The sequence below is a fragment of the Centroberyx affinis genome, unplaced genomic scaffold (genome assembly GCF_046629955.1).
Source record: "Centroberyx affinis isolate AG114_WGS23_722 - 3 ecotype Tasmania unplaced genomic scaffold, CSIRO-AGI_Caff_v1 ptg003349l_1, whole genome shotgun sequence".
Lineage (NCBI taxonomy): Eukaryota > Metazoa > Chordata > Actinopteri > Beryciformes > Berycidae > Centroberyx > Centroberyx affinis.
In genome coordinates this window covers 207536-231563 of record NW_027281345.1, presented here as the reverse complement: position 1 = coordinate 231563, position 24028 = coordinate 207536, and the positions used below count along the sequence as shown (strand labels likewise).

The 24028-nt window shown below is 42.2% G+C and overlaps 1 protein-coding gene across 1 annotated transcript; it reads right to left on the bottom strand.

The window, feature by feature from the left end:
- Window positions 1-208: 208 nt before the first annotated feature.
- LOC139660592 (inositol hexakisphosphate and diphosphoinositol-pentakisphosphate kinase 1-like) lies at window positions 209-23434 on the bottom strand (the record flags this gene model as incomplete). The annotated part of the gene is made up of 26 exons (XM_071538764.1): window positions 23385-23434; window positions 20511-21085; window positions 19428-19623; window positions 18292-18382; window positions 18085-18170; window positions 16706-16860; window positions 15671-15772; window positions 14970-15131; window positions 14744-14865; window positions 14512-14613; window positions 13399-13485; window positions 13231-13306; window positions 12988-13097; window positions 11669-11754; window positions 11432-11557; window positions 9779-9900; window positions 8494-8676; window positions 7187-7328; window positions 5807-6030; window positions 4978-5105; window positions 4125-4239; window positions 3905-4012; window positions 2985-3101; window positions 2737-2877; window positions 2149-2242; window positions 209-334 (listed from the first exon to the last, which is right to left on the bottom strand). Coding segments are annotated over exons 2-26 (3145 nt in total), but the record flags the coding sequence as incomplete, so codon positions are not given.
- Between the last annotated feature and the right edge of the window lie 594 nt (window positions 23435-24028).

Below are 24028 nucleotides of genomic sequence, written 5' to 3'. Positions count from 1 at the left end.
ACTGTTAGTTGAGCTCTGTTATTGTTTATCTTTGCTGTATCCTTTTAATCCTTTATTTCCTGCTGCAACAGCCCAATTTCCCCACAGGGGTTGTTAAAGAGGCATCATAATATTAAAACTAATTCATATTTTAGTGAGAAGCCTAAGTACCACTGCTGTGCAGCTACTGTGTGCAGGTTAGTGAAGGAGCGCGGTCTGAAACACGTACCGTCTTTGTAGGACAGACTGCCGGAGGAGAATTTTTTGCGGTGTGTGCGTGCGTAGTCCTGCAGGTTGGGGGCGCTAGAGGAACCACCGAGGACAGTGGTGCTGAAGAGGCCGGCGCACTGAGAGCCTGCGGGGGGGTGGGGGTGGGGTGGTTAGGCACTACTACACAACATGCATGTTATTCATACGAGAGAGAGAGAGAGGGAGAGAGAGAGAGACAGAGAGAGAGAGACAGAGAGAGAGAGAGAGAGAGACTGGGTCCCTGAGGAAGACCATGTGACTCATACCAACGTCTCTCTCCGTCTCCGGACCCTTTCTGAGCAGCTGGACACACAGTTTCAAACAGCCACTAAGTCAGTCTATGAGGCTTGAAGGACAAAATCCACCCTCTGATACTCTCACACTGTCGGATCTCATCAATCTGCAAAGTGTTGTAATTGACTTTTTTGGTGAACTCACTTTGCCTCAACCCGCCGTTGATTTCCTGCGCTTTTCTGAGAATGCCTTTCGACATCCTCCAGAGAAAGGGCCTGAACTTGTTGCATTCATCTGTGGATTATATGTGTAGGAGGAGAGAGTGATAGCATCAAGAGAGCGAGTGTTTTTCCAGTAGAGAAAAAAAAAGTGACTCGCCCCTTAAATGCAACATGTCTTGTGGCTGCATTGCATTCTGGTCTCTCTCCTCTTCTACGATGGATTTCTCCCTGTATGATTGTTGAACGTCTCTTGGTGCAAAATGGCGGCTCTAGAAAGAAGCTCTCGCTCTTTGATTCTGAGGGACTGACACCAGAACCTGACATTTACTGCTGATGTTTTAGATCGCTGAAACATTTTCTGCCATCACACTCCATTGTAGCTGCTGGAAATATCTCAACATGACATCACTTCATCTACATTTAGCATTTGCAAAGTAAAAACACCAATAGCTTTTTTTTAACAGTGCTAAATAGTTGTAGGGTGGATTTTTCCTTCAAAAGCCACTAAGTCAGTCTACCAGGCTTAACAGCCACTAAGTCAGTCTATGAGGCTTAAGTTGGGGGGAGGGATCAGAAGGTTATTGCGATGGAATGAGGAGGCACTGGTAATGTTAAGCAGCATGGACCTGCATAAAGGTTAACATTAAGGCAAAGACTGTAACTCCATATGGAGCTTAAAGCCTCAATCCAGAATCTATCCGTTTATTGCAAGGGAGTGAAGAAAAACATCTCACTCACACTGACTGACTCATTGCTTGATACAAGAACTAACAGCGTATGTTGAGATTATTTTAAAACACATTTTAGGTTTTAAAAGCATTTAAGGCTTTCTAGTTTCAAGTTACAGTGGGACCTGAAAGTTGCCGTGATTACTTTTTAAAATCAGCAACTTTGAGGAATACCAGTTATTGATACTGTATGCTAAAAAAACATGCCTGCTCTGGGAATTTATGCTCTGCAAATTTATTAGCCTCCTGTTTGTTACAAATAGGACGTTATAAGCTATAGCATCTAGTGTTAGCAATCAAGCAACCCAAATTGAGAAATTCTGAATATAAAAATAACCACCATTTACTTCTAAGTTGGAGTGGATATTATTGTATTTAACTGCATCTCAGCTCTGGAATATTTTCACATGTAAACAGTTTTCATGTTTAAACAAAATACACAAATCTTAACCACAATTATCATTAATCAAAACCTAATTGGAGTGGACTAGACTTTGGACTAGACTTCTTCCAAAACAAGCAAACAAAAACACATTTACAACTTCACCGATAAAAAACGATTTTACAGCCAGTTGACTGTGCACATTCAGAGCACCGAGTGTCCCATTTCCATTTGTAAACCTCCTCCTCCCAGATCAGAAGACAAAATCTGTGCCTGTCCCTCCCACTCTGAATCATTTCATACTTAGTGTCATCTATAAACACTGTTGCCATGGCGACAGAGCAGAGACACCTACCTAGTCCACTTTGTTTCATCTCGGGGGACTGACGTGAGCATGACGAGAACAGGCGATAACTGCCTGCTTTGGAGGATGACGTCTCCGACAGGACCTGGGGAGGGGGGAAACATGACACACACACACACACACACACACACACACACACACACACACACACACACACACACACACACACACACACACACACACACGCAGACACACACAGACACAAACACACACAGACGACCTTCAGACAGTGTACTGTAATAGGCTAATACAGAGTGTCTGACACCATACACCGCTCCCCATCGCTGGCTGTTAGCCTGAAGAATGAAATATGATCTAGGTCAAGAGGAGAGGCCAAAACCGTAGTAAGGAAGCTCTAGGTCTATAAAACACACACTTTAAAATAGGAACTATAAACAAAGACGGCATCTTTATAGAGGAAGATGGGTATGAGACTGGTGATTTGATGTATGATAGTGTTTTCATGGAGGATAGTGTGTCTTTGCAGGTCCATAATGACAAAGAGGTTCTGGAAATTATATGGGAAAGAAAATTGTGGTTATTTTCCATCGACTAGGTGCACGTGTCTGTGCGTCTCACCTCCATAGACCCAGTCTTGCGATTGCGAATGAGCGGAGACCTCCTCTGAATGCTGATTGGCTCGGACAGGGGAACGGCCCGGTCGGTCTCGTCACGCGACAGGTCCTCCAGGCTGCCGGGGTCGGTGTGTTTCTGCCCGTTCTGAAAAGGAGCAGAGCGACAGCGCAGAGGGAGAGGACGCATGCGGTTATTTGCAGGCAGACACGCGGTGAGGTGAACACACACTTTGCTGCGGTCCCAGCTGTTACCTCTGCAGACGCCGGCCTGAAGCCAAAGCCCAGCGGGGCGTTCTCGTCCTCCTCGACGCCTTTGACGCCCGGGCTGAAATGCAGCTCCACATGGAAGCGCTCCTCTGACGAGAGGTCCTGCGGGGGAGCGACACATCAACACTGACATCAGCATTACAAAAACAAGATGCACCTGAGCTGCCTAATGTCCCGCAATGATCACCATGATACTGTATATTAATAGTGATGGGGCGCTATGCTTATCTCACGATACGATTTGATATGCAATATGAAGTTCGCGATTCAATACAACCACAATACAATGTAATGAATAAAAGTTCAGTGACAACAAAGTCTGACTATGCAGAATTATTATTATTTCTGAGCTGGGCTTGTAAAATGTCATTACAAAGTGCAAATAATATAATTTGGATGGAGAGCTTGTGAAATTGTGATGGGCAAGCCGTCTCATTTGTGATTACTACAGTAGAATAAAATGTAGATAATATCACGATTTCGATATATTGTCCCATCCCTATATATTCAATATAACCAGTTATGCTAATTAGGTCATTAATTAAGCCAAATAATGCATTCATCAACACATTTCCATGTCAACATACTTGTCTTCACATAACACATGGGTGGTATTAATATGAACTACAAATCTTATAGCATTAAGGAGTTTTTTCAAGAGTTTTTCCTCATTAATATATATTTATGCAGCAAGGAGCTCCAAAAATCTAATCAGATCATCTGCTCTATGGGGGGAAACTGTGGTGTAAGTATGCAGTTTCTATCCTGTGTTGTTCCTGAGTTATTGTGTTCACAAGAATGTGTCTACACACACACACACACACACACACAGATGCCACCGCGATAACATAATGTCCTGCACACGCTGACCCATGGTGGCGGGACATAATGAGCAAAAACAATACCTTATTGTTGTCCTCATACAGCATGATAACTATCTGAGTCATGTAGTTGAGTTCGGAGACGGCGCTGAGGTAATCCATGGCACGCTTCCACTGCTGGTCCTTCTCCTCCTGTTACAAACACACACACACACACACACACACACAGGGGTAAAAGTTCAGGCGGATGTTGTCTGTGTGTGACAGAGCCATGGTTGTGTGGGACTGAGGTTTGACTGCTTACATCTAGCAAGCCTCCGTAGCGGAAAATGCTGAGCAGGGAGTGGACGTGACTCTCACTGGTGAAATATAGACGTGTCCTGACGTGGCGTCCAGGAGACATCACTCCACGAGAGTACCTGCAAACAAAGCATCACCAAATCAGGTCATGCAAAAACTCTATTTCTCTTAAAGGCTTTTCTAAGGTTTTTCTTGGGAGCTTTTCCTTGTGTGCGTTTAGGGTCTAAGGCTTGGGTGCAGGCTATGTATTTTTTTTTTTTGTCTTACATAACTTTGTTCACCATTGATTGTGTTTAGTTAGACCTAGCTAGACACATTCTCTGTAAAGTCCTCTGAGACATGCTTGTGACAAAGGGCTATATAAATAAACTTCACTTGACTTAAAAAAAAAAAAAGTTCACCCAAAAATTTCAGTTTGGTCATTATCTACTCATCTTCATGCCAGTACAAAACCGGATACAATGGAGGATGACTCGATTTGCGTTAAATAATTGATACAATTTAGTTTTTTACACTTGCAGAGCGATCGCATGGGGTCAGAAGACTGGGATTATGCTGCATGAATTGTATGGAGAACATTTATGGACATTTTTTGCCCTTTTTGAAGCCGAAAGGACTGGCCTCCATTTACTGCAATTGTTCGGAGGAAAGCTTCTCCAGCAGCGAGCCTGGAGAACTCCTGGTAAGTTATATGAAGTAAAAACACTCATCCGAGTTTGTACTGGTATGAGGATGAGTAGGTAATGACCGAATTTAAATTTTTGGGTGAACTATTCCTTTAAAAGAGCATTATATTGGGATTTTAATATCATGTAGGGTGTGAGTCTCCTGATCCCACTGAAGGCTCTCAGACTCACAGAGGGTGCAGTTTGTTGACAGACTCGTCCTCATGCGTCCTCTGCAGGTCCAGCTGGATCTTTCTGACCAGTGGGAGGCAGTAGGCGTATGCTATGTCCAGCTTCTCCACTGTGTTAATGCCATATTCCTGATAAAAACACATAGGAAACACACCAAAAATAAATTGCTGATAGAGTCCGGCAACTTTTTACAGATAATTCCCGTTTTTGCACATACTGAGATGGTTCTTGGGCCTGAGAGGAGTCCCAAATACTAGGTGAAGCTAGAATGCACGGCTTGGATGAATGGGACAGCTTGTTGAATGGGACAACACAGAACATGTTTCATAAATGTTAATTATCTTAAATCATCAACCAAACTTTTTGCTCAAAATTTGAAATATTCCTCAAGCATTAGTTGTGGCTAAATATTGCTGATAATTGAGTGGTGATTAGCAGACCATAAAATTATTTATTTTCCCTGGTTTCTCATTACCTCACTATCATGAAAGCAACCAGCAAGTATCACATGGAAAAAAAAAGAAGGAATTATGGATTTAAGTATTATCCTTAAAGACACAAAGTTGAAGAAAATGGCTGCTATTCCCAGGAAAACGGGCTGATTGTGGAAAAGGGAACCCACTTGAAAAAAAAAAAACTTTTCACCACAGAATTTCATTATTTTCACCACAACTATGATTAGTTTTTGCTTTTTTACCATCCTACCACTAGTAGATTATAAGTTTTAAAAGTTTTAATATTCACAAATATCGGCCCAAGCCTACCCTCAGCCCTTCCTTCCTCTCTTCCCTCCCTTCCTTCCCCTCCTCCTTCCTCCCCCCTCTCTCACCTGTGGGATGACGATATCGGCCAGGGCCCGGGACAGCCTGAACAGCTCCAGCGTGTCCTCCAGGCCCAGAGTGGAGTTGTGGATGACGTCGTACTTCACGCAGTCGTAGATGTCGGGTATCTTGCTGATGTCGTAGCGGCCGCTCTTCATGCGGAAGTCCCTCTCCAGCTTGGACCAGCGCTGCAGCATCAGCTCCAGGGTCTCGCTGTGGTACAGCTGCAGGTCTGAGGAGGAGGAGAGGGGAAGGGAAGACAGGAAGGATGTGATACTATCTATAGACACTTTAGGTAGGATTTTGACTGCATGACTTACTGATAAATTAAAGTTGTACTTGCTTTTTATGTAAAAATACACCCATCTTATCAACCTAAATGGCAAATTGGGGATGCAGCAGAGGAGAGCGTCCCCCCCCCCTCCCTCTCCATGGATTTAGAGTTTGTAATCCATGCCAGAGCCGGAGGGTTCGATCTGGTTCAGGCTCTGATTCTTTCATCACTCCCTCAGGCTTGATCGGGTCGGGCTGTAGCGTCAGAGGACCGCTCCGAAAAATCGAGGTCATGCTGCTCTTTAAACGCAGGCTCATTTAAGTCTAATGCATTAGTACCTTAAATTTAATACAGCAATATTTTTTTTTCTCTCAAAACAGCTGCTACTTTTGCTCTGTTGGGCTCAGGCTGGACCGGTGTGGGCTCTACATGGATTTACCATATTTAACCAAATTAAATTTAAGTGTCTGTATGGTCACAGCAACCTGATCACATAAAATCCAATCTTTACAATCAGCTCTAAAAAAATCATGTCAAAATGTCCATATTTGATCTTTGATTTCATTTTCCTCTCTCAGCTCTGTCGATGCTCTGTCTCATGGCTCCTATACTGTCCATTCTCCATTTTGAGACCTTGACTCCAGTATTTTAAGGATTTTGGTTGGTGTTTAATATGATATACAGTATGCTGACAGGGCAATATGTCACCTAGGCCATATCATTCTGTACCAGAACCTATTATAATAAAACACAAGGGACATGACAGCAGGTGTTAATCTACAAAACATGCAGTCATGTTAGGTGATGTGATTCATATCATTTTTTTCTTGTCATAAATTCTTAGGACTTTAAAAATAAAAGTTTAAAAGAAATGTGCAGGATTTACTGAGTTTGAGTCTGATGAAAGGTTTTCACCAGTACTGTACTTGATTCATGGACCAAAGATTACCTGCAGCTGTAAAACACCTTGTTTAGAAATTCATTTTGTACGCTCCTCTTACTCTTAAGCAATTAGCAGCCTTTGTGATTTGGAAATTGCAGAAGTTCATATTGCAATTTCGTTTTTTTTCATTAATTGTTCAGTTCCAGTATATGAGAGCTGAATTTGCCTCACCAGCAGACTTTGGGTCCTCCATTCTCTTGCGGATCTGGGAAGTGAGGCTCTGAATGAGAGCGTAGATCTGGTCACATGTGGTCACTGGGTTCTCGACTATCTTCATTGAATTCACCAGAGAGGCACTACAGGTCGGGGCCAGCTGACGAGAAGAGGAAAAAAACCAAAAACATAATGAACTTTCAATGAAAAAAAGACCAATTAAGCAGAACACAGAACAAACGAACACTGACTACTTTCACATCACAAAGAACTCAGAAGCCCACGGCCACTAAGTCCGTGCTGGAAATAAGCTTTGTCATTTGATTTCAATAGAACAAAAAGAACAAAGGATATTATTCCTCAGCAAACAGTTAGCTTAAGAAATACAATCCTCTCTGCTTTCATTACAACCAATTACCAACCCTCCAAATGATCAAAGGCGATAATATCACATAAGATTAGGAACCCAGGTCCTAAAATTCCCGCCCGTCTCTACACATCATCCTCCCATTCTACCACTCACTCTGTTACTATGGAAACCATTTGGTGAGAAACATGTTTTAACCCTTAGTTAACCAGACGGCTGAGAATACATTTATATTTGCAGCAACACATTGACCAATACAACCACAGGATAGTGAGCAGCTCCACTAAAGCAATGACTTTTGGTCAATTCTGTCTGGGTATTTAAACTAAACTAAAACATTTTGAGTTCTTAATATCCATCAGCCTCATATGAGTTCTGATCCAATATTGGATATCCCAAGTATTCATTGTAAGTGTTTGATGGGGTCCGTTTGCCAATCATCTGATAATAAATTTCATAAGAAAACAACTAATTCTGAGTTGTACATCCTTTTCAAGATGTAATGTTGCCTGATTTTGATTAAAAAGGTGATCATGAACACTCGTCAAGGGCAGTTAACGTCAGAAGCTTACTACACAAAAAGACATACATTTAAAGATGAGATTGTTGTATCAAAATTAAATACCACATTAAAAACAACTCTAAATTATTAAGCAAAGAGGTGGGGTGCTATCTGGCTACCCATTCTTCAAATAATGTCATTAATGTCTCCTTTTACAGATTTAAAGATATTCTTAAATTCTGCAGATCATGGAACAAGGTGTGAGGCCTCGCGTATGCCTCCTGGTTCCAAACAAACACTGCAGGCTGCATGGGAGCTGCTTGCAAATATAATCAGTTATTATTCAGCGTTTCTCAGAGTTATTTTCCTCCCTCTACCAGACGGTAAGCCCTCTCAGAACAGACAGGCGTTCGGCAGAGACTCGGTGGTAAGCAGCAGACTGTGGAGGTTACTCACCCTCTCATAGTCCTCTTCTGTGAACTCCTCGTCTTTCTGCATAATCTCATGCAGGCGGGCCTTGACGCGGTGCTGGCAGCCGCTCAGCGAGTCGCTGTCGCTGTCCAGCAGCCCGTTCATGTTGGCACTCTTCACCATCTGCACCAGGATGGGTGTCAGCTCGCCCTCCAGCGCCAGCAAGCCCTGTCTCACACAAACAAACAAGTTAGACTGGTAATAAACTTGTCAACAGTTTCTCCAGTTTGACATCAGTGGAGTGACAGTTGCTTCCACACCTTCAAACAGACAAGCATGGACTGCTCTACTGAGACTTGTGAAGCAACTACAAATAATATAATAACGGCAGAATTTAAGCCGCCCCCAAGACCAACCAGGTCTACAGAGATGGAAATAGCTACACTACATACTGTAAATGTATCAAACATGTTTTATAAAATGATGTGATAACTGTTTAGTTACATTATTACTGCATATCTACAACATTCAATAGCCACAAGCAAATACTGAACCGATAATAATGCTATATCGACAGAATAAGTGACTGCTTACATTAACATTATCATTAGACCTAGCTCTTAGCAACAGATCTAACAACTTATTCAATGTAGACTGCAGCTAATACCTACCAGTCCAAAAGCAAAAGAGTCACATCTCATTCACACCTTTAATTGTATCTTTTAAATTGCTCATAGATGTTTACAACAGAATTAAAAGCTGTCATGAAATGGGTATAGCTTGAATCACTACTATGTTCTATCAATCAGAGATAGAGAGTAACAAAATAGAAATTTATATGAAAATGTCATGGATTATTACGTATTATTACTATAAGTCTGCACGAAACGCTGTTACAATGAAATGTTTATGTAGTGCCGGGGCGATATGTCAGTGGAATCATATTGTGATGATATGGTGATTTTGTGATATTGTGACACACAATTCTGCTGTCTAAACTGATGATAACAAGCAGATTTTATTTAAAAACTGACTAAATGAGGTATGTAACATTTTAGGGAATATTAATTGAAAATTTCAGTTTTATTTGACATCACACCTAACATTACCATTCAGTTCAATGGGATAAACATTAATTTGACTATTCAACATGTTTGATTTTGCATACGTGAGCCATATCGTGATATATGTCGATATCGAAAAAAAACATCCTTATGATTACTGCGATACTGATTTCAACCATATCTCCCAGCTCTAGTTACATGCTGTAGCTGTAACTGTATTCTTCCTTCTTCAGTCTCACAGATTAGACCCCCCCCCCCCTGTCTACCTTGGCGAAAGCAGCAGCCGTCATCTGCACCCGGCCCTCGTCAGACGCGTAGATCTTGAGGTCGTGTCTGTAGGTGCTGTGCAGCCGCAGCAGCCCACAGCCGGGGAATCCAGCATAGTCTCCTAGAAGGACACAAAACCAGCAACAGCATTAGTGAACACAGAAACACTCATCTCCTTGCTACAGTAAAAGCTACTTGGTGGTTTCGGCTTGCTGACCTTGTTAGAAGATTTCTGCACCTTTATGACTTTTAAATCCTCAAATTCCCTCGGCCGCCCTAGTTTTTGTCACCGCTACCTCCTGTCTCCCTAGGTTACAGTTACCTCTTTAATATTCATGCACCCTGGAGTGTAAATACACAAACAATACAAAGCCACAGCAGGTACACACAAATTTGTATGCAACGGTGTATTCAACTGTTTTTCTATTTTCGGGCAAGTTCAGTTTTGTTGGAAGTATACTGCCATCTTAACCCAGATTAGCTTGTTCGTAGGAGTTACCAGTCCGGTGGGGTTAGCTGACACAAGGAAGAGAGTAATGAGAACAGTGGAGGAGGAGGTGCGTGCGTGTGTAAGATTGAAAGGAAGAGATAGAGAGAGAGAGATAGAAAGAGAAAGAGGAAGAGATAGAAAGAGAAAGAGGAAGAGATAGAAAGAGAGATAGAAAGAGACAGAGATAGAGGGAGATAGAAAGAGAAAGGAAGAGATAGAGAGATAGAAAGAGAAAGAGGAAGAGATAGAAAGAGAGAGAGAGAGAGAGAAAGATAGAGAGATAGAAAGAGAAAGAGGAATAGAGAGATAGAAAGAGAAAGAGAGATAGAAAGAGAAAGAGAGATAGATAGATAGATAGATAGATAGAAAGAGAGAAAGAAATAGAGATAGAAAGAGAAAGAGAAAGAGAAAGAGAGATGTTACTGGTGCAGCACAGAATTTGAAACCTGGTCTTGGGAAAGCACATAAACATAGGAAAACAAATGAGGCTAATTAAAAGATATTAAACTCTATATTACAAGGATGCTGAACTTTACAGACCAAAGAAGAATACTTTGCCACAAATGTTTATGGGGATTATATGCAATAATAAACCATTAAGACAATATTTAGTTCTGGGGATCTCTTACTGTATATTCTGCCTGTAACAGTCAAGTATAATGGCTTTTTTGGCCCGTGTCCCTGCTGTCGTTTCTCCCTCTTCCTGCCTCTCAGTCTGACCTTATATGGATCAGTGGCTGCAGTCAGTCCACAGTATGGTGGCACAATAAGCAATACAAGGTCTCTCCAATATGAAGCCAAAGCCTCTCAGTCACAAGAGTGAGGCCGTGTGTGTGCGTGTTTGTACATACGCTTTGGAATGAATGAAAATACTTAGTTTATACAGTATAACGGTGATGCTTTAACTGGGATTTTCTCCCCCCCACTACATTGTCCACTACAAATAAGGTACTGATTATTTTTCTGACATACATGCTTATTTGATACAAGGAAGGGAAAACAACAGTTGTTACTACCAAATGCTTCACTATTTTGTTTCATAAATCAGATTAGAATATTGTATAGCTCAATCACAATTTCATTCAGAGCAAACTACTCATCAATCAGTGACCAGCTGATAAACATGGGCTTCTCTGTGTGTGTGTGTGTGTGTGTGTCTCACCTTGTCCTCCAGGGTACATGCAGCGGAAGGCCCGTCCCAGCTCCTCAGCCTGCACTCTGCCAGCAGGAGTCAGCTCTCCGCCCCACTTCAGCACCAGCAGCAGAGACGGACCTTCCTTACGCGTGTCTGACGAACCAGAAACCAGAGAGAGAGAGAGAGTCAGTTAACAAGCTGATTTTCACTGATGTTCACTGGGCTTATAAACAAGATAGATAGGTTGCCTTGGTCTCTTCCTACCTTCCTCCTCACTGGAGGTTTTGGGCTGCCCATGGGGCAGGTAGGTCAGCTGTACTTTCCTGTTGATCCCAGAGAAGTGGCCGTACCTTATTTGGAAAATAAAACAAATGTGGAATCATTAGTCAAGCCATTAACAGGGATGGGACGATATATCGAAATTCAGTGTATCGCAATACAAAAATGTAACAATGTAATACGTATCGTGGGGCAGAAAAATGAATTGCGATATTAGCTCCATTTTATTCTGCTGTAATAATCACAAATGAGACGCTTGGCCATTACAATTTCACAAGCTCTCCATCCAAATTATATTATTTGCACTTTGTAATGATGGCATTGGCTCTAAATAGAGCCAATGCCATCGCTAGAAAGATTTGTGGCTCAGAAATAAATATAATTCTGCACAGACTTTGTTGTCATCAAATTTTAATTTATTACAACATATTGTGGTTGTATTGAATCATGAACCCCATGATGTGTATTGAATCATATCATGAGATAAGCATATCGTCCCATCCCTAGTCATTAACTGATGATTGTACACATATTTCTACTTTTAACAACTTACTGAGGGTTTGCCATTATCAAGTCTGATAACAAACTACAATGTAGTCTTGATGAATATAGAAACAGTACTAAGTTACGCAGTTCCATACTAGTTCAGGATTCATTCAGGATTCAATAATAATGTCACAATGACTCCTCCATGTTAGCATGCCAGAGTGTGTGGAGGAGAAAGAATGTGACTGAGGGTGTGTGCAAATTTCCTTTGATACAAAGTGTGCCGTTACAATTTCTATGCATATGAAAAGGGTCAGAGAAAGACAACACCTTCATTTCTCTGCAGCTGCTTAATAGCTTCTGAGACTTGGACTACAGCCTCAGTACATGAAACACTCTAGCAGTTGTGTCGGGCAGATGGTGGCCTTGCAAAAACTCATTTGTCATAGGTACAGAGCAGAGCTTGAAGGCCACAGAGAAACTTAGAAAACTCTATTTGAACAATGTTTTGGAAACTCACTAGGAAGGTGAGTTTCTGAAAGTGCACAGTGTGAGACTGTTCATATCATTTACTCAAATAAAATAGATTCATTACTTATTTGATGGTATAATTTAGAGTATAATTACCGTATATTTTTGAGTTAATGGAAGGTTTCAAGGTTTGCCAAACAACTTTTAAAGATACCTTTTGTAATTACTTTTTTTGCTGTCTATTATAGTTGAATATACTTTGCTGAAATGACCCAGAAACGAATGAGACCGATAGAAGGGTGGGGACTTGGTGGTTAATGAAGTGACCCAGTTCATTCATCACTCACATCTCCAGAACAGTCTTCAGCTGCTCCAGTTTGGACTTCTTCTCCTCTATCTCGCAGTCATTGTGTTGTCCCAGTTCTGCTAACAACCGCCGCGTGATGTCCAGCACCTCCTGTGACAGACGAGGTTACAACACGACAAGCTGTCAGGTTACACGGAGTCACACACAGTTAACCCTACAGAGCTGGGATATTATGTGGAGTTTAAACTCCTAAACCATGGCTTTGTCTGCGCCTGATTCTTACCTGCAGCTGTTTTGGCTTCTTCAGCTTCAATTTCCCCGTTTTGTAACCGCCATACTTTTCAAATAGGTCGAAGAACCTGGATAAAACAAAGACAAGGTTCAAACCAATCAAAAGGCCTGAATTGGTCAAAGCACAGAGCAGGAGAGTAATGACAGGGAGAAAACCTACATGGGGTTGCGAACTTCCATCTTCATCTTCTGTTTGGGCGTTCGGTCTCCGTGTCGGATTATTGCGATGACACAGCGTAGCTCCATCCTGCAAGAGTAAGTTTGTGGTGAAGCAGTTTCCTTGTTAGGTAGCTTCTCAATTTTTCATATAACAAAAAGGTAGAAACATGCATCTAATGAATGGACTCTTCCATCAGATTGCTGAATTTTGGTAGCCAAGGTATTGAGGTATTCTGTTGTTTTACTGCACATTTCTGACTACAACTTTGCAACTAAATACAACAACAATAACTTTTATAAAGTAAAAATAATAATTTTGTTAATATTAATGTCATTGCTTTATAAACAGTATTACAAAGTGCAGTTTAACAAAAGGACAGTCAAGAAAAGTTTAAAGATTTGAATACATCAGAAAAAGCTTTAGAGAAGAAGAGAAGGTTTTAGCAACAAAAATACATGATGTGCTGCCAGGTCTTAACCAGACTCTGTCTGACCCAACGAGTCTGGGGACTTTCCTTGATGTTTCGTACAGCGATAGAGTCACTGTTGAAGAGGCAGGTGTTGCTGTGATTGGAGCATTTTCATTCTGATTCATTTTGTCATTCAGTGTCTGCAACGTATACAGTGGTTTCCCCGGCAACCACTCAGCTGAAGAAAATGTCAACAGGTGCGAACGTCATAGCCGATTCGAATTGTAAATGTTTATGTAGACTGTGTGGGCAGAACTAAAAAATAAATGTCACTCTACAGCATGCCATTTTGTGTAATGTAGACAAGGAAGCAATTTCAACACAGCTTCATATTACGTTTGCCATGTTGTTGTACATCAGGTTAATTCGGGGCACTTAGCAACTTAATGACACTGCCTACTCTTGCTGAGTCACATATCTAGAAACCTCAAAGGTTGACCGCATTGTTCTGTCACAGGTTTCTAAACCGTCACCTTCCAGCTACAGCTGGATGGGACGTCTTGCTTGCTAGGCTACATTACTAGATAACACACAGGATGATAATTATGAAGCAATCCAAACAAATGTGAAGTACAGGGAATATGCTGTCATAGTAAGCATCTTGTTTAACTTGTTATTGGGTATGACTCTCATTTATGACTCACATGGTCCCAGAAGTGGTGGGGACGATGGGGATGTCCTCTGCCTCAGTAGGGATGGACCAGGGAATCTGAAACTGAGGAGCCAGCTCACGCATCACGATGTTCCTAAAGAACCACAAAGAGACGCAAAGTCAACAAACAGATCTCTGCTGCCTCCCTTGACGAGAATCAACCACAGCAAAGCAAAGGGGGAAATCTTCCAGTGAATAGAGGATGGCAGAAATAAAGATGGTACCCGAGGATCTTGGCACAGTCGTCGTAGTACTTCATGGAGTTCTTCACGAAACTGAAACCGTTGACGTCACACACATAGGAGTGTCCGTTGGCTCGGAGAAGGTCAAAGCCACAAACCGTTTGCTGCGGTGAGAGGAGAGGACTTACCATTACTTTCACTGATCATCAATAATGTACTCCAGGACAAAGTAAAGGGTAAAATGTGACCGACCAAAGCCAATTTTTACCTTGAATGCCAGGCAGACCTTACGGGCGACCAGTTTCTCCATGGCCGACAGCATGACGGGGTAGCGGATCTCCTTGCCCTCGCTGTCCCGCTCCACCTTCCCGTCCAGGGCAGGAGACTTCCGGGCCTCGGCGTGAGCGTAGTCCGGCCCCACGGTGTACACCTGAGCTCACAAGGAAAACAATCACCAGCCATCCTGAGCAGCATTCTCCTTTTAAAAAGGTGCATTAAGCAATTTTTTTTTGTCCCATAGCACAAAATGACCGTAATATATCCGTGGGGGTTTGATAAGGTTGTTGATCAATACCAATGACTCAACGATTACTTCGCCTGAGGTGCTGAGGCTTTAAAAACTCACTTTCCAGCCCAAAGTTTCCGTTTTGGAACAACCCACATCCCGCATTTTCCATCTGCTACCCAACAACTGCCATTGCAACATATTTGTTCTCAAGCCAAATAAACAAATGACAGCAGCACTATCATTACCTCTTCAATCGGGGTTTCTGTTGGATCTCTAATTAGCTTGCTTACTCATCTCCATTGTGAAAATAAATGTGACTTTAATATTTAGTCAATTACAGGCTACAGTAAGGTGTGCCAGAGTCACAAATTACTTAATGCACCTATAAAGTGTCTCTTATTGTATTGTATTTCAGAACTGAGTCACCATATGTTCTGTGCCCATAACAATCTATACTCTACCTTAACATCGGTGCCGTCTGTTGGCATGAACTCTTCATAGATGTAAGAGCCCGTCTTCCTCACGTTGCTCTCTGGAGAGTACACACTGCTCCGGCTCCCAATCTGAACAATTGACAGTGTTAGTGGAGTAAGAGGAAAACTGTTGTCAAGGGGTAAAGCATCAGGTTTGGCACAGCTCCATTTGGGAATTGACACTGACCAGCCAGTGCAACTGTGCACTCTGTGTTGTCTCTACACCATCCATCACAATCAGAACTAAAAGGTTACATCTCCATGTCTGATTTATGATAATGCTCTTCCTCTCTGGCAGAGCAATAGAGTAACAGACCGTCAGAGTGTTTTATGAGAAGCTAGTGAGCGGTGCAGCTTAATGCTCGGTCCAGTTCTTTCTATTTCTGTTCAGCTGATGTACTTTATAATAGCTGCCATTATTACTTGACAGATAAGGGGAAGGGGTAAATACAAAACCTCAAGACCGGCCCTGGGCCCCCAAACGCTTTCCAAATATAACACGACTGCTATAACTTCAGGCACAGGCACATTGGTGCACTTGGATAAGGAAAGGGGTCTTGAGTCTAAGGCCGGCATTACACAGTGAAACGATTCATGCATGTTTGTTGCATGAAGTCCGTAGTTAATACTATCAAAACACTGGATGACAGTGATTTTTTTTTCTTGGTTGTATGTCACAAGCTGTTTGCTGTCTATTGTTTTTGTTAGTTACACTGTCAGCTAGTTGTAGCAGAACTATAACCGGCCCAACTGAAAGTCATGTGACATGATATCAGCATTTTGATTGGTTGTTGCATGAACCTACTTGCAAAAATTTCAAAAGTTTCAACTTCATGCTACCAGGTTGCACGCAGATTTTCAGTTAATTGCAGGAGGTGATACACAGTGCAACTCTAATGAACCTCAGCTGCATACAACCGGGTTTCACTGTGTAATGCCGGCTTAAGGTTAAGGTTAGAGACTACAGGATTGAGTTTCGAGGGCAGAAGTCAGGAAAAGAGCCACAGTGGCCAAAGGAAAGACCTTTCTGAAGAGGCGCTGGCTGCCTCCACCAGCAGAAGTGGGGTAGTAGATGTAGACGTTGTGGTCCTCGGCACAGACAGGCTTCTCAACAAAAGGCTTAGGGAATATCTCTCCGTTCACCTCCACATGGTCCTCTCCTTCCACCAGGTTACACTCTGAGACACACACACACACACACAGCAAATGTTTCTGTTTACCAGGACCCTCTTTTTACTACCCCTGATATTATACACAGTTGACTTGACACTTGACACAACTGTGTTTGCTCTTGAGCGCTGTAAAGCAGACCTACACTCTAAACCATGTGTCTTTCTTTAGTTGCTATAAAAACAGTCATTAGCGTCAAGGATGGGGGAGACATAAAACATCTGATGAGCCGTCTCTCCAGGGACAGAGTGTCTACACGTCACTGTGTAAAAACGGGATTTGAATGCCAGAGCCATCGTGTCACAGCACTTAGTGTGCGACACTCGCAACTGCTTCACATTTGATACTATATTTATCCACGGACTGAAATAAAACCGATGTCGTCTTAAATTAATAGCCTCAGGATGCTGCATGGACATGGGCTTGAGAGCTGGGTTTCCCTGTGGATGAAAAAGTCATTAAGAATTAAATTAGAGATGGAGAGAATGTAGTAACTATGCACTATGTATGTCTTCTTCTCCCATTAAATATCAGCTCTATTACGAAGGAAAAACTCTCAGATACTCTTACACAGTTATATATTATTAATCTGATGTGCAATGCATTCCTGGAGTGTTGTAATTTACATTTTTGGTGAACCCACTTTCCCTCAACCTGCCTCATCTACTTCTACTTCAGTTAGTGATTTCCTACATTTCCCAGAATGCCTTTCAACAACCCCCAGAGAAAGGGCCTAAACTTGTTGCATTCAGCTGTGAGTTTTACATGTGGAGGTGGAAAGAGTGACAGTGAGTTATTCCAGTTAAGTAAAAGTAAGAAAAAACACAACATGTCTTGTGGCTGCATTGCATTCCGGTCTATTTTCTGCTACTATGGGTGGAGTAATTGGTCTATCTGCTGTTTACCGTTGTGGTTTTAGATCGCTGAAACATTTTCTGCTATCAAACTCCATTGCAGCTGCTGGAAATATCTTGACGTGACATCAGTCTACATTAGTTACCCGCAAGAATAAGAAAAATACACTAACAAACAACAAAACGGGCCCAGAAATGCAAGGTACATCACAAATAGCTGTTTTGAATAGTGTTAAAGTGTTAGAGGGTGGATTTTCCCTTAAAAGCCTAGAGTGGATAAATTGCTGATTGGAAGTGTGTACAAACAGCTGAACCCAAAGCAGACCCAACAAATAAACAACGACATATTGATTATCACTAATGAGCTGGCAGACTGACCATCTGGTTTATCTGGGTCACGGTTCAACACAGCATAGCGGGGGAGATCAATCCCCTCCTCCTGCAGGATACGATACACCTCCCTCCTATTCAAAAAAACAACGGAAAAAGCACACTGTGATTGTTATGTTGTCAAAGCCTTACTTTGCTTTACATGCATCATTTCAACTAACATTAGAAATGCATGGTTCCGGGTTTTGGATGTACCTGTCCTGTATGAAGTACTGCATGTTCAGGTCGTTGATGTGCAGAGGGTTTCTGAGTTTGGCATAGCTCACTGCCTTATCCAGCGGGAATCCTGGTTAAAGAGCACAGGAACCAGTCAAGCCATTTAATAAAACTGCAGGCTAATCTTCCCTGACAGATATCCATATTAATGTCAGAGAGAAATAAGTGATTTCATTTCAGCTCTCCAAGATTAAGCCCGAGGATATTATATTGCCAATAAAAACGGATCAAAATGAAATTAGATTTTAGCAACAGAGGAGTACAAGTCCAACCTTTTGGTATTAAAAAAAACCCAAAAATGTAGAAGTAGTGAAACGTAGTTAAAAAACACTATAGACAGGCAGCTTAGGCAGATAGAATGACTCATGCTGGATCTGACATAATGCTGACATTGTGTTACAAGAGAGGAACTCTAGAGTGTAAATGGTCAGGCAGTTGTTGAGGAGCTGAAGTCCATGTGATCACGCTGACTGTATACAGTATGTGTGGCATGACTGTGTGTGTTCATATTGAGTGCAGGCGGTCACAACTCATGAGTTGCTGTGTGTGTTGTGATTTTGTTTGTGTAGGTTAGGTATGTATGTAATGCCAATTAAATTCCTGGAGTTGGAATTTGAATTGGAATGTCACCCAGCTCTAAGGAAGCAAAATTGTAATTGAATTGGTATGACAAATTCCATTTCTAAGAGAGGTTGTCATGACTCGCTAAACATTATAAGTCAAACATTATGAATTAAATAGAAGACAGTTAAACAAATCATATACATTCAATCATAATGTATGTATTACGATTACATGTTATGCAAATATGAAATAACACCTGAAAGGTTCCTTTTTCATTTCATGATATTCAGTGTTGATAATATATAACACTACATTTAATCTCAGATATGTGGTAAGAAAAAACTAAAAAACATGGAATTTCACAGAATTCTATTGAATAAAAAAGAAAAATCACCTTCCAATTCAATACAATTCCAATTCTGTTTGCTGTAGGTTTTTTTCAAATTCCAAATCCAATTCCTCAGTTGAGTTGGAATTGATGAGTTCATTCATGAATTGATCCCAACCCTGATACTAATGTGTGTATGTGTGTGTGTGTGTGTGTGTTCCACCTTTGGAGTGGAAGGAGATGAGGCAGTCGCACAGAGGCCATTTGTCCACAGGCTCGTTGAGGATGACGTCCTCGGGGAAGATGACCACAGTGATGTACTCGAATTTGCACAGCCTCTCCAGGATCTGGGTCATGGGCTTGGACTTGGACTTCTTCATCATGCAGCAGATCCCCATCACAATCTGTCGCTCCGGGGGCTGAGAGAGGGTGAGGAGGAGGAGGAGGAGGAAGAGAGCATTTCAGTGGCCTGTCTGCGGGCGATCCAAATACCTGGCAAGACGGTCGTACAATAGAGGCTTTGTAGTTGTGTCACAAACCTCCCAGCAACCTCCTAATGGAGAACTGGCTGTGCGCAAATAACAGCTAAATACAGCATATAACAACTGGGCTCGAAAAAAAACAAGATACCGGAAAAAGCTTGTTGTGGTGTGGCTGTAGGTCGATTCACTAATGTTCTAAGTAAAAGTGAATAGTCTGATACTGTGACACAGTAAACCGTCCTGCATTTAGCAGGGATAGAACGAAATGCTTCTCATGATTCAATAAGCAATATGGGGTTCATGATTCAATACCACCGCGATACAATGTAATAAATAAAAGTTCAATGAGAACAAAGTCTGACTGTGCAGAATTATGTTTATTTCTGGGCCACAAATCTTTGTAGCAATGGCATTGGCTCGCTAGAATGTAAACAACAATTTAAAAAATGTCATTACAAAGTGCAAATAATATAATTTCAATGGAGAGCTTGTGAAATTGTGATGGGCAAGCATCTCATTTGTGATTACTACAGCAGAATAAATTGGAGCCAATATCGCTATTGATTTTTCAGCCCCACGATACATATTGTCACATTTTTGTATTGCGATATATCGTCCCATCCCTACCATGCCATATTAATAAAGGCCACTGTTGCCCAAGAGCAGAAGACCTCCACTATGGCCGCCAGAGGGTGAAAGCCCTCTGCTGGTGACTAATCTGCAATTTGCAATGATAATAATACTTTTGACCACATCTCTGCCAGCTAGTCTTGCGAACTGTGATAATAATAATGAGGTTGTACGGTGCGACAGAAGTCTCCTACCGAATCTGTGTCTTCGTCGTCTTCATACAGCTCCATGTCTGTCCTCATGCTGTCCTCCAGGCCTTCGCTCTCATCGTCCTCGCAGCCCACGAAGAATCTGGGAGCGCCACGCTGGCTCTCGCCCGGGCTGTTGGGCTCTGACATCACAGTCCCCCGCGGCAGCCCTCAGCGTTCCGCCGCGCCATCGTACACCAACACACCGCCGGAGCGGGCCGCCGACGGAAGGGCGCGAGGGCCTGGGGAGCGGGACCGGTCCACTCAGCCTGGGCTGGGTAGGGCAGCCGGAGCAGCGGAGGAGTAGAAGACGGAGTGTGAGGCAGGGGGGGAGAGCGAGACTGAGGAAGAGGGGTCAAAGGGCAGAGGTAAAAGGTTACGGGAGGTCAGAGGGAAGAAGTGACGGTGCTGGTCGGGCCTCTGGGATGGTGTTTCTGCTCAGGTTTCTCATTCTTCATTCAGCAGTTTCACATCTCATATGACTGGTTTGGGTTTCTCAAGGGTCTTCAGCAACTTAGCGGCTATTGCTCCAATTATCTGACGACAGCCCATTACTCCATTTGCGTTCAAGACTGACAGTCCTAGAAGAGAAGCAAAATCATTAGATATTCTGTTGGCAATTGTACTTTATGGTATTCCCTGAATCTTGACTTTGACAAGTCAAGTTTATTTGTAGCCTTTAATCACAGTCACAGTCTTCACTTTGCCACATTATGAAATAATAAATGAAACTCATTAAGACAAAAAAAACCCACAAGAGATCTTGGGAAATGCCTCACAGAGAGGGATCCCCCTTCCAGGACAGTCAGGCATGCAGTGGGTGCTGAGAGTGGGCAAAGCTTTGTTTCCATTACTGTCCCATTACGCTCTAAAGCTATGTGGCTAACTTCAGTCTTAAAACACGACACCACGTCTGGCACCTCTGACTGTGGCCAGTACCATCTCTTTAAGCAGAAATGGTGATGTGCTCGACTGATAATTACCTCCAGCACTTATCTTACTCTAATGTTACACCCTCAGCTCTGACACTGCAAAACCCCAGGCCATCAAGTCTGATCTGTGTTCCCATCGCCAATTAACCTTAGTGAGTCGTGCAGACAGGCAGCAGCCCACATTTCACACTGCAGACTAACCCTAACTACTCATTTCCCGGACACGCAAGGCATCCATTTGAACCACAAACCAGTTCATCATTAGGCACAGTCACTGGAGTGTCAAAACAGAACGACTGCAGAGAGTAAAACCGTTATTAGAATCATGAGCCTCAAAGGGGGCACAGATGAACATTAAACTAATAACTATCCAAAGCCTAGAGGACGTCGAACTGCTCTCCTGTTGCCAACGTAGGCTTCTTCAAAGAATATCAAGCTCTCAAAAAGTTGTCTGACTTGTGGGACTGGAAGTCTATGCAGGGAATGCAAACTATGGTGTAGCGTAAGTCAAATGATAATTCAACAAAACGTGTGGTGAACAGCAGCAACCGCAGAATGACGACACAAGGATCATAACAGAATTAGTCATTAGTCCACTCTTCAGCATCTAGGCCAAATTTAAAGCAGTTGTTAGTTCACAGGACAAGCTCTGTGTGACTGCAACAACAGCCAAGCCTAATTGCACTCTCCCAATAACCAAATGTGCTTGGGAAAAATCATTAAAAAAAAAAGAACGGTTCTCAGCAGGTCGATTGTCTGCAGGACAACTAGCATAGAAAAGACTGCAGCTGAAAAAACATTGCAAGTGAAAGGACTGTATCCTCTAATCAGCTGGAGGGTCAAGTAAGGCAAGCTTGTGCCCGCTCTTTCTAAATATGCTGTGTACATAAGTGTGTATTGCAGGCAAGTGCAGCCCGTGCACAAACACACACACACACACTCGTATGTGGTGATGATTCTTCCTGGCTACACACACATTCAGACTGACAGAGACACCTACTTACGTCGAGCATGTGTGGCTGATAAGTACTATTGCATTATAAATGTTCAACTGATGCCTGGTAAACAAGCAGGGGAATCCCTTCTCACTCTGCTTATTGGCACAGAGTTTATTTAAAGTAAACTCTTGCCATACTTAAGTGGATTACTGCTGCTTTGGAGCTGTGTTATAATCTCCTCTATTACACCTGTCCACCACCATGGAGGGCAGCATGGAGGGAGTGATAGTAGTTCGTCAGTCTGTGCATTGCATTGCATGACCTTCTGTGTAAAGCCATTACACTGGCTACTACAAAGAGGTATTGTATCTCAAACATCGGGTTACTTTAGATGGTCTGAAAGCAACACATTACACCAACTAAAATATCGCATATCTCGCTATAGCAAAGAAAGCATGCAAAATAGCTGCACCTGTTTTGTCTTCCAATGGGAAATGGGCCTGGTAGGTTGAGTTGTATGAATCCAAGACAGCAGCCAGGATCTCAGATTGAAAAACGGATCAAACGGCTAGCTAAACGATAAGGTTAACTAGCTTGCCTGCTCGCTAACTACATACAGTAACGTTAGTGTTCAATCATAAAGGATGATGGCAATGGGAAGACGCTGTTATGTTGGAGTTCACAAAACAATACACCCATGCAATGAGAATATTAGCAAGTGTAAAACAAATAATTATCATATTATCATATTTAAGGTGAACTAAGCTCATGTTAATTTTCTGAAAATTACCGTGAAAAGACATTAGCTAACGTTAGCTAACGTTAGCATTTAGTCCAGCTGGTTCGGCTATGTAAACAAGTCTTCCAGTGCCATTTTTGTCTGCACTTGAAGCAAATACCAAGTGTCTGTGCGTCAATTCATGTTAACAAGTAAAGAACGGAGGCGTATGAATTTTTTATCTCCGTTAGCAGCAGGTGACATTTAATAATCAACTAAATCAGATACTTACAGTGTAGCTGGAAGATCTGTAATGTTCCCATCAGTTCGTTTCCTTTCCTCTTGACAGCTTGCCAGTGAAACCAATCTTATTTTTCTCTGTTCGAAGCAAAAGAGCAACGTGAGAGGCAGCCAATGGGAAAGCACGATTTCTTAAAAAAGGCGTGACCCTAAAGCCATTTAAGCCAATAAGTAACGATCGAAGTCCAACTTGGCGCTTAACACTATCCCAAGACAGGGAAGAGCGTTAGCGTCCTCTAGCGTTGAGAATCGGAGCTGCGAGCACAGGACCGTGAACACAACACTGAAGGTTCAGGAGCAAATCGGAAGAATCAGCTTCGTGGTAAAAGTGTATCTTTAGTCTGCTGATCATCGTTATATTCAAAAGGATATTGACATTTACTTCATCTGTTATATTATACACATTATATTATTATATTAGGCTATGTGTATGTGATATTGTATGTTGTATGTATGTGATATTATTTGTAGTCTTACAACCCATCTCTACTACATTACTACAAGGCTGCTACTACTGCTACTACTACTACTGCTACTACTATTAATACTAATACTAATACTTAGTTAGTTAGTTAGTTTATTTTTATTTCTGTTACATGCCAAACATCTGGCCCATCCCACGTGGGATTACAGGAC